The following is an 11,497-nucleotide window of genomic DNA, read 5'->3' on the forward strand; positions in this document are numbered from 1 at the left end:
GATAGCAACCCTTGGTGTCTGACATATTTGAAGCAAATTGGATTTACTTTAGGACAATTTTCCATCTAGATTTAAAAGTATGTAACACATAATAACAGCATATCTCATTGGGTGACCTGTTTGTATACTTATACCCTATTAAGTAATACTACCATGTCTTCACCAGCAGTAAGTAACAGTCTACAATGTACGTAGTTTGGAATGCGTTTCAAAGTAACAACTGTTTCTCTTTGCAATGTCTGGGCACTTACTGACATCTAGTGGTAATGTATTGTTCTCACAACACAGGTACAGCAGGTACTTCACTAGTTTAATTAGAAGTTGTATTATTGTTGTTTTATGTCACTCTAGTCTGTACAATATATTTCCTAATATATATTACAAAGGTGACATCTGCATATTCACTGTATATACTGCACCAATCTGTAAGTCGCTCTGGATAAGAGCGTCTGCTCAATGACTTAAATGTAAATGTAATGTAAATGATACCAGTTGGTTTGACAAGACAATACTTATTGTCTGACTGTTAGATTGTCATAATGTGGGTTGGTAGCACAGGAGGTTGGTGGCACCTTAATTGGGGAGGAAGGGCTCGTGGTAATGACTGGAGCGGAATAGGTGGAATGGTATCAAACACAAACACATGGTCTGATGCCATTACATCCGCTCCCTTCCAGCTATTATTAGGAGTCGTTCCTCCTCTCAGCAGCCTCCACTGGTTGGTAATATTGTGCATATACCCCTGAGTCAGAGCCTTAGTTTCTGTCGGGAACAGGCAGAGTGAAATGTGACTGTAAGTTTTGGTTTTGTTGCCTAGCAACTCTCCATAATGAGAATGACATATAGAAACTGCTGGTCATTGTGGGTGGAGTCGATTTCAACACTATCAACCTGCACTTTGATCCAGCAAGCCACCACAACTTCCATTGCCAAGTTGATCAATCCTAACATCGAACCAGGAGGGCGTTTTGGGGCAGACACTGGGCCCCAGCACCCTGTTCTCTCACAGGACACTTGGGGTCAGTGCCAGTGTTGTAGTACCCAAGTCCAGGTTAGGGACTTGACTACAACGCTGGGCTGTGATCAGCACACTGTCATACTGTGCTGCTTAAGAGCTTAAGAGGAAGAGGACATTTTGGACTAGGCACTGGGAATCAGCACTCTCTCCTCTCCCAAGGACCCTTGGGAAATGCACTGCACACTCACATTCTGTACAGTGGAGAAACACTCTTTTCACCACTTCGATCAGGAAGTGACTTTTTCACTGCAGATTTGGAGAACTAACGTAGCAGGTTAGGATACTGAGTTAAGGTTAGGAAAATGGTTAAGGTTAGGGTTAGCAAAAATGCTCTCCTAACCTGCTACGAAAATTACTTCGTATCGAAGTTGCGTGAAAAGAGTCTGTCCCCTGTACTATCAACTTGGATCCCCGATAAGGCTCCAAGTTGCCTGGCTACCTGGAAGAATGGTGGACAGTATGAGTGAAATAATCACTAAGCTTGCGTCCATCGTGCCGCCTGCCTGCCACTCTCCATCTTAGAGAGAGACAGACAGACGGGAGACAATATTTAGTTGAGGCTGTTGGAATTGCTTGCTAATAAAATGACAGTAACCCTTGGTGTCTGACATATTTTACTTTAAGACAATTTCTCATCTAAATGTATATGTAATAACAGCATATCTCATTGGATGACCATGTCTGTATACTTATACTGTCACGACTTCCGCCGAAGTTGGTCCCTCTCCTTGTTCAGGCGGAGTTCGGCGTTCGACGTCACCGGCCTTCTAGCCATCACCAATCCACTTTTAATTTTCCATTTGTTTTGTCTTTGTTCTCTACACACCTGGTTTCAACTCCCCCCATTACATGTTCATTATTTAACCCTCTGGTTTCTCCCATGTTTGTGTGCACGTTTGTTTTATTGTTAGGCTGTATCTGACGGCTGGTATTATAGTTGCCGGGTTTTGTTGTTACGCCTGTTTATTTCGTGGTACCGGTATTGTTCCAACACCATAGTATTGTGTTTTGTACTGGTGTTTTCCTGAATTAAATACCTTGTCCACGCATCTCAGCTCTCCTGCGCCTGACTCCTTTCACCAGTTACCCACAGCCTTGACATATACACTATTAAGTAATACTACCATGTCTTCACCAGGAGTAAGTAACAGTCTACAATGTAGTTTTGCTCATTGCAATGTCTGGATAGTTACTGATATCTGGGCTCTGGATGGGCCACTGAAGGACATTGAGACACTCTTGTGTTGTCTTGGCTGTGCTTAGGGTTGTTGTCCTGTTGGAGGGTGAACCTTTGCCCAGGCTGAGGTCCGGAGCGCTCTGGAGCAGGTTTTCATCAAGGATCTGTCTGTACTATGCTCTGTTCATCTTTCCCTCAAACCCGACTAATCTCCCAGTCCCTGCTGCTGAAAAACATCCCCACAGCATGATGCTGCCACCACCATGCTTCACCGTAGGGATTGTGCCAGGTTTCCTCCAGATGTGACACTTGGCCTTCAGGCCAAAGAGTTTAATTTTGGTTTCATCAGACCAGAGAATCTTGTTTCTCATCGTCTGAGAGTCCTTTTGGTGCCCTTTGGGAAACTCCAAGCTGGCTGTCATGTGCCTTTTACTGAAGAGTGGCATCCGTCTGGCCACTCTACCATAAAGGCCTTATTGATAGAGTGCTGCAGAAATGGTTGTTCTTCTGTAAGGTTCACCCATGTCCACAGATGAACTCTGGATCTCCTTTAGAGTGACCATTGGGTTCTTGATCACCTCCCAGACCATGGCCCTTCTCCCCTGATTGCTCAGTTTAGCCCGGGTTGCCAGCTCTAGGAAGAGTCTTAGTGGTTCCAAACTTCTTCCATTTAAGAATGATGGAGGACACTGTTCTTGGGCACCTTCAATGCTGCCGAAATGTGTTGGTATCCTTCCCCAGATTTGTGCCTCGACACAATCCTGTCTCGGCGCTCTACGGACAATTCCTTTGGCCTCATGGCTTGGTTTCTGCTCTGACATGACTTGTCAACTGTGGGACCTTATATAGACAGGTTTGTGCCTTCACAAATCATGTCCAATCAACTGAATTTACCACAGGTGGACTCCAATCAAGTTGTAGAAACATCTCAAGGATGATCAATGGAAACAGGATGCACCTGAGCTCAATTTCGAGTCTCATAGCAAAGGGTCTGAAAACGTATAAATATTGTTTTCTTCCAACTTGTTCAAGTGAATTGAACTCCCTTTAAACTTTGTTGATTGACAGATGATCCATTTTTTGGCATCTACTGCCATTTCAAGTTCTCACAACTAGATGAGGATATCATTCTACACAGAGTATATATAGTACACAGTAGTTTATACAGAATATCTATACAGAGACAAACAAACTGAACACTTGCAAACTTGAAATTACATAATTTTGATCTGAAACACCAGAGTCCAGATTGAAGAATTCACTTCAATACATAATGCGAGAGAGAGAGAAAGACTGCAATAGCATTTAGTTGGGGAATTGTTTGTTAGTAAGATGACATGTACCTTGGTGTGTTGAAAGACAGGTTCAAAGTAAATTGGCTATTTTCCGACTAGATTTGAAAGTGCACTACATATAATAACAGCATATCTCATTGGGTGACCATGTCTGTATACTTATAAACGATTAAGCAATACTGCCATGTCTTCACCAGCAATCTACAATGTAGTTTTGCAATGCTTTTCACAGTAATAACCGTTGCTCTTTGCAATGGCTAGACATCTAGTGGTAAAGTCCTTGTTTGATTTAACATGTTTTTTATTGTTGTTTTATATCCCTCTAGTGTGTGTTATATCACTCACGATTTCTGGTTGGTACACTACACACATCTGAGTTTCTGCCAGGATGCAGAGGGAAATGTGATAGTTCTGGTATTGGTTTCATTTCCTGTAATATGAAAACATAACTGTGGGTGGAGTTTTAGTCTGTATCATGTCTTTATAACCAGTATAACCTGCCCCCTGTGCTACAACTCAGTTAACCTGCTTGATGGATTCTAGCCTTAACCAAGACAGAATAGCACACAGAGTGATACATTATAATGGAAGCCAGCCTGTCTCTCCTGGAGGAACACCTCTCTTGTCCTGTGTGTTGTGACATATTCAGCAACCCCGTCGTCCTCAAATGCAGCCACAGCTTCTGTGAGGAGTGTCTCCGGAAATACTGGAAGGACTTGGAGATTTCCCTGTGTCCTGTGTGCAGGAGAGAGTGTTCTCCTGAGGAACCGAGCCAAAGTTTGGCCTTAAAGAATCTCTGTGAATCGTTCCAGAGAGGAAGTGAAAAGGAGAAAGGATCTCAGGATATCTGCCAGCTGCATGGAGAGAAACTCAAACTCTTCTGTTTTGATGACAAACAGCTCATCTGTGTTGTCTGTCACATATCAAAGAAACATAAAGGCCATGACTGCTATCCCATTGAGGAGGCTCTGCCTGATTTGAAGGTGAGACAGATTTCAACATGTTTGCCTTTATTTAACTGATAATTGTGTGATTTGATTTGTTAACTTTGCCCTTGTTTAAAGAAAAATTGCATCCCTCTGTGACTGAATAAAGACATGACTAGCTGAATACTGTACAATGAATGCCTGGTTGATCAATTTCACTTCTTATGTCATTCTAGAGTAAAATCAAGGCTCCTCTGCAGAACAAATTGGGAAAAATGACCACCGCCAAACTGGAAGAGGAAAACTGTGTGGAACACTTAATGGTAGTTCACAGTAATACATTATTTCTAGTAAAGATGCAGTGCATTCAGAAAGTATTAAGACCTCTTGACTTTTTACAAATGTTGTTACGTTACAGCCTTATTCTAAAATGAATTCAACAGTTTTTTTTCCCTCATCAGTATTCAGACCCTTCACTCAGTACTTTGTTGAAGCACCTTTGGCAGTGATTACAGCCTCAAGTATTATTGGGTATTACACTACAAGCTTGGCATGCCTGTATTTGGGGAGTTTCTCCCATTCTTCTCTGCAGATCCTCTCAAGCTCTGTCAGGTTGGATGGGGAGCATCGCTGCACAGGGAAACTAAAACAAAACATAGATTGCTGTCATACTTTGTCCATAGACTGCTTCAGGGTATAGAAACCAATATGTAAATATGTCATTTTGGGTGAACTATCCTTTTAAGTTTCCTTCTTGTCTATGGTAGGTCCAGGGCCAACTTGGAGAGGAGCAGATAAGGGGGGTGTTTAAGAAATGTTACCAGTTCCTAGAAGAAGAAGAGGCTGCCAGGATAGCTGCTCTGAAAAAGGAACAGCAGCTGAAATATGAAGTGATGAGAGAAAGAATGGAGAAGTTGACCAAGAATATCTCAATGCTTTCTGAGACTATTGAAGTTATCAAAAAGGACATGGAGACTGATGATATCACATTCCTGCAGGTATGTGGGCCAATATTATTTAATTTATGTCAATTGGTGGTGAATACAATTGTTTCACAACTGTCAATGGACACACCTGTAAGCTATGAGGCAAATAAGCATATTTACAATGATTGACAGGTTTATGGACTTTTATTTCACAGCCACCTCATACTGTAACAGTGTCATTTGTCCTTGTTGTTTTTATAGAACTACGAGGCCATACTTGTCAGGTAAGTCCCATTTTATTTGATCTCCATACTTTTCCATTCTATTGAATGGAATCACTAAAGTTTAGTTATTACCCTAGAGCCGAGTGCACACCTCCAGACACTGCTGCAAATGCTGAGATGGGGCCAGGCGCATTCATTGACATGGCCAAGCATGTTGGATGTCTGACGTTCAAAGTCTGGAACAGTCTGATTAAGATTGTTGACTACAGTAAGTCCAGGGTATTTCACAATTCAATTTGCCAACATTTGTGAACAGAATATATCTTTCAATAGTTCTGTGAAATGATTTATCTGTATCTCCTTAGATCCTGTAACCATGGATCCAAACACAGTATCCACAAAGCTCATCCTCACTGATGACCTCACCACTGTGACGTGCTGTGAGGAAAAGCAGAGTCTTCCAGACAATCCTGAAAGGTTTCATGTAGGAGTGTTGGGGTCTGAGGGCTTCATTAAAGGCAAACATTCCTGGGACGTTGAGGTTGGAGACAGCGATAACTGGTCTCTGGGAGTAGCCAAAGAGTCCATTGTGCGGAAAAAGCTAGTAAAACTGGATCCTGAGAGTGGATTGTGGACCATCAGATATATTAATGGGAAATACAGAGCAGGTGTGAAATCACGCCAAGAGATCAAGGTAGATGAATGCCCACAAGTGATCCGAGTATGTCTGGACTGTGACAAGGGGGAGGTCACATTCTCCGACCCCACTATGAGCAATACTCTGTACACCTTCAAACACACATTTACTAAAAAGCTGTTCCCATACTTTAGTATAGGCAGTCTTAAAAGCCCACTGCGCCTTTGTAATAGACCCCTCACTAAGGTAACTGAGACGTGAGCTGGGGCACGAGGCAAATCTGCTCATTGGCCGCTGCACTGCGGATTCCCTCTGCTCCAGCTTCTCCAACCTAATGTGTGTTTGTGTATGTGTGTGTGTATATCGGAGGGGTTGTGGGGAAAAGCAGAAGATACTAAAAAGTAGAAAGGACAGGTTAAAAGTAAATGGGATTTACTGTAGGACTATTTTCAGACTAGAGTTGAAATGATGTAACATATAATAGCAGCATATCTCATTGGACGACCATGTCTGTATACTTATAAACTGTTAAGCAATACTACGATATCTTCACCATCAGTAAGTAACAGTCTACAATGTAGTTTTACAATTAGTTTCACAGTAATAACTGTTTCTCTTTGCAATGTCTGGACACTTACTGACATCTAGTGGTAAAGTATTGTTCTCACAACACAGGTACTAATTGGCACATCACTAGTTTGATAAATAACAAAAAGGTCACTAGTCTGTACAGTGTATTTCCTAATAGATATTGGAAAGGTGACAGCTGCATATTTACTTTACTATGTATTATATGATATGTGTAAAAGCTGCTATGACAAGATAAGACGTATTAATACATGGCTGTGTCAGATCACTCATTATTGTTGGTTGGAACGCTACACACATCTGGGTTCCTGCCAGGACACAGAGGGAAATGTGCTAGTTTAGTTTCCTGGAATATGAAAACTTAACTGTGGGTGGAGTTTTAGTCTGTATCATGTCTTTATAACCAGTATAACCTGCCCCCTGTGCTACAACTCAGTTAACCTGCTTGATGGATTCTAGCCTTAACCAAGACAGAATAGCACACAGAGTGATTCATTAAATTGGCAGCCAGCTTGTCTCTCCTGGAGGAACACCTCTCTTGTCCTGTGTGTTGTGACATAAATAAAACTCTTACTTACAGTTGTGGTTGCATTTCGTGATGTATTGTTGTCTCTACCTTCTTGCCCTTTGTGTTGTTGTCTGTGCCCAATAATGTTTGTACCATGTTTTGTGCTTTTGCCATGTTGTGTTGCTACCATGTTGTATTGTCATGTTGTGTTGCTGCCTTGATATGTTGTTGTCTTATATACTCTCTTTATGTACTGTTATGTTGTCTCTCTTATTGTGATGTGTGTTTTGTCCAATATATATATACACTGCTCAAAAAAATAAATGGAACACTAAAATAACACATCCTAGATCTGAATGAATGAAATATTCTTATTAAATACTTTTTTCTTTACATAGTTGAATGTGCTGACAGCAAAATCACACAAAAATTATCAATGGAAATCAAATTTAGCAACCCATGGAGGTCTGGATTTGGAGTCACACTCAAAATTAAAGTGGAAAACTACACTACAGGCTGATCCAACTTTGATGTAATGTCCTTAAAACAAGTCCAAATGAGGCTCAGTAGTGTGTGTGGCCTCCACGTGCCTGTATGACCTCCCTACAACGCCTGGGCATGCTCCTGATGAGGTGGCGGATGGTCTCCTGAGGGATCTCCTCCCAGACCTGGACTAAAGAAACCAACCAACTCCTGGACAGTCTGTGGTGCAACGTGGCGTTGGTGGATGGAGCGAGACATGATGTCCCTAATGTGCTCAATTGGATTCAGGTCTGGGGAACGGGCGGGCCAGTCCATAGCATCAATGCCTTCCCCTTGCAGGAACTGCTGACACACTCCAGCCACATGAGGTCTAGCATTGTCTTGCATTAGGAGGAACCCAGGGCCAACCACACCAGCATATGGTCTCACAAGGGGTCTGAGGATCTCATCTCGGTACCTAATGGCAGTCAGGCTAACTCTGGCGAGCACATGGAGGGCTGTGCGGCCCCCCAAAGAAATGCCACCCCACACCATGACTGACCCACCGCCAAACCGGTCATGCTGGAGGATGTTGCAGGCAGCAGAACGTTCTCCACGGCGTCTCCAGACTGTCACAAACTGTCACATGTGCTCAGTGTGAACCTGCTTTCATCTGTGAAGAGCACAGGATGCCAGTGGCGAATTTGCCAATCTTGGTATTCTCTGGCAAATGCCAAACGTCCTGCACGGTGTTGGGCTGTAAGCACAACCCCCACCTGTGGACGTCGGGCCCTCATACCACCCTCATGGAGTCTGTTTCTGACCGTTTGAGCAGACACATGCACATTTGTGGCCTGCTGGAGGTCATTTTGCAGGGCTCTGGCAGTGCTCCTCCTGCTCCTCCTTGCACAATGACGGAGGTAGCGGTCCTGCTGCTGGGTTGTTGTCCTCCTACGGCCTCCTCCACATCTCCTGATGTACTGGCCTGTCTCCTGGTAGCGCCTCCATGCTCTGGACACTACGCTGACCGACACAACAAACCTTCTTGCCACATCTCGCATTGATGTGCCATCCTGGATGAGCTGCACTACCTGAGCCACTTGTGTGGGTTGTATACTCCATCTCATGCTACCACTAGAGTGAAAGCAAGCACCGCCAGCATTCAAAAGTGGCCAAAACATCAGTCAGGAAGCATAGGAACTGAGAAGTGGTCTGTGGTCCCCACCTGCAGAACCAACCCCGCAGGAGGCCTTTTGCCTTTTGGTAGGCCGTCTTTGTAAATAAGAATGTGTTCTTAACTGACCTAGTTAAATAAAGTTTAAATAAAAAATAAATATACATCACCCTTGTCGTCCTCAAATGCGGCCATGGCTTCTGTGAGGAGTGTCTATAGAAATACTGGAAGGATATGGACAATCTGCTGTGTCCTGTATGCAGGAACGAGTGTTCTATTGATGAACCTAGCCTAAGTTGTGCCTTAAAGAGTCTCTGAGAATCGTTGCAGAGAGGGAGTGAAAAGGAGAAATGTATGTCAGGACAATTGCCAACAACATGGAACTCTGCTGTTTTGATGACAAGCCGTTCATCTGTGTTGTCTGTCACACATCAAAGAAACGTAAAGGCCATGACTGCTGTCCCACTGAGGAGGCTCTGCCTGATTTGAAGGTCCGTTTGTGAAAGTATCTGTTTCCTTTGCTTTTATTTGAACTGGTCATTTAAATCACATTATGTGACTGAGTAGAGAGTGACTGGCTGGATGAAAAGACTGGTCTGTGTAACATACATTTACCATGTTTACAAGAATCACTTTTCATTTATTTTTAGAGAGAAATCCAGCGTGTGAGTTCCACTTTGAAGAAGGAATTAAAAAACATGAACACAGCCAAGATGTACCATCCAACCTGGGAGGAGCATATACGGGTATCTGTCATTTAAAAAAAAAATGTTTTGAAATGCAGAAACATTTGAGCAGTGTTCAAGTTTGGTCAAGTCCATTATGGTCAAGTCCAGTGTGGAGAGGAGCAGATAAGGGGGAGTTTAAGAAACTCCACCAGTTCCCGGAACAGGAAGAGACAGCCAGGACAGCTGCCCTGAGAAAGGAAGAGCAACAGAAATGTCAAGTGATGCGAGAAAGAGCTGAGCCGTTGACCAAGCAGATTTCAACCCTAATAGAGACTATTCAAATGATCAAGGAAATGGAAGTTGACAATATCACATTCCTTCAGGTAAGGGTAAAGATGTTTTAAATGACAAAGATATAAATTCCCAACATGAGCTCATGAACTCACTGCAAAAACTAATGTTCGTCTAAAGTGTCACACTGCTAGTCTACAGTCAAATGTCGTATAACGCCTTGAAATTCTCAACCAGGTCGGAAATTGCTGGTGAATGAGTTCACAACTGTAAATTAGTTATTTCTCTGTGAGTTTTTTCTCAATTATCTCAGTGTCATCTGATATAACATAGTGAAATATGTCCTTCTTTTGTACAATTACAAGGCCATACTTAATAGGTATGTCGTAAATGAAGTCCCCTTTCATCCCTACTAAATACATGTTACACTCCATTTACAACAGCACTGATGTTTTCTTATTCCCGTAGAGCCGAATCCACAGCAACAGACACTGCAGATGCTGAGGTAGTGTCAGGAGCATTCATTGACATGGCCAAGCATGTGGGATCTCTGAAATCCAAGGTCTGGAAGAAGATGCTTCGGATCGTTTACTATAGAAAGTCCAAGTTTTTCACAAATGTTGTTTTTTAATATCTTACTGTAGCAAATAAGGCCACAATACTTTGGAAATAAATGTATTTTTTCAATAGTTATTTGAAATTGTTTTATCTCCCATTACACCCACACACTTCAGTATTAAAGTACAATATAAAAGTAAAATAAACTTTCCCCTTAAAGCTTCAGTGACCATTGATCCAAACAGCGTCTGCAAGGCTCATACTGACTCATGACCTGACCACTGTGACATACAGTGAGGAGAGGCAGAACATTCCAGAAAATCCTGAGAGGCTTAAAATAGGAGTGTTGGGTTCTGAAGGGTACAGTAAAGGCAGACATTTTTGGGATGTAGAGGTAGGATAAAGTGATAACTGGACCCTGGTAGTAGGCAAAGAGTCCATTGTGTGCAACAAGTCACTCAAAATGTAGATTGTGGAGCATCAGATATATTAGTGTGACATATGTGTAAACCCAGACATCCAGATCAAGTTGGATGAGAGCCCACCAGTGATCAGAGCACGTCTGGACTGTGACAAGGGGGAGCTGACATTCTGCGATCCCACTAAGAGCACTACTCTGTACACCTTCAATGATACATTCACTGAAAAAGTGTTCCCATACTTTTACAGTACCAATCAATTGGTCCCACTGCGCCTTTTGTCAGTTAGCCCCAACTTTGGGCAGAATATAAACATGAGTGGAGACAGGTTGCTAAGTTTATAATATGTGGGGACAAATACCTACTAACATGTTATTTAGTTGATGTATCAACTGTAGGGACCCCATTGTGTGAACTTTAGTTGAATCCAGTTCCATGTAAATAGCTGTAAGACTTGCCTCAACACAAAGCATACTATGGGTATAAGTAGTGTAATCTAATGGATGCCAATGGAATGTGGTATGGTAACAACTGTCTATCTCATAATGCTTGTACAAGTGTTTAAAACAGTTGTTACAATATGTCAAATATGTAAAGTACAGTCAGCTATCTAAATAAATATTAAA

The 11,497-nt window shown here is 42.4% G+C and overlaps 1 protein-coding gene across 1 annotated transcript; it reads left to right on the top strand.

Annotated features, from left to right (window-relative positions):
• The first annotated feature begins 3,874 nt into the window (after nucleotides 1–3,874).
• On the top strand, nucleotides 3,875–7,370 carry LOC118370761 (zinc-binding protein A33-like). The gene is made up of 6 exons (XM_035755877.2): nucleotides 3,875–4,473; nucleotides 4,653–4,739; nucleotides 5,184–5,414; nucleotides 5,604–5,626; nucleotides 5,704–5,834; nucleotides 5,932–7,370. Exons 1-6 carry the CDS (start codon nucleotides 4,075–4,077, stop codon nucleotides 6,462–6,464), a joined length of 1,404 nt encoding a protein of 467 aa, XP_035611770.1. The 5' UTR covers nucleotides 3,875–4,074; the 3' UTR covers nucleotides 6,465–7,370.
• The last annotated feature ends 4,127 nt before the right edge of the window (nucleotides 7,371–11,497 follow it).

The sequence above is a fragment of the Oncorhynchus keta genome, chromosome 33, assembly GCF_023373465.1.
Source record: "Oncorhynchus keta strain PuntledgeMale-10-30-2019 chromosome 33, Oket_V2, whole genome shotgun sequence".
NCBI classification, from domain to species: Eukaryota; Metazoa; Chordata; class Actinopteri; order Salmoniformes; family Salmonidae; genus Oncorhynchus; species Oncorhynchus keta.

Bases quoted from the DNA above. Each gene is read 5' to 3' on its own strand.
- LOC118370761 (XM_035755877.2), top strand. From the start codon at position 4,075: ATGGAAGCCAGCCTGTCTCTCCTGGAGGAACACCTCTCTTGTCCTGTG. The intron at 4,740-5,183 runs GTAGTTCACAGT...TGTCTATGGTAG, and splicing joins ACTGTGTGGAACACTTAATG to GTCCAGGGCCAACTTGGAGA. The intron at 5,627-5,703 runs GTAAGTCCCATT...TTATTACCCTAG, and splicing joins TACGAGGCCATACTTGTCAG to AGCCGAGTGCACACCTCCAG.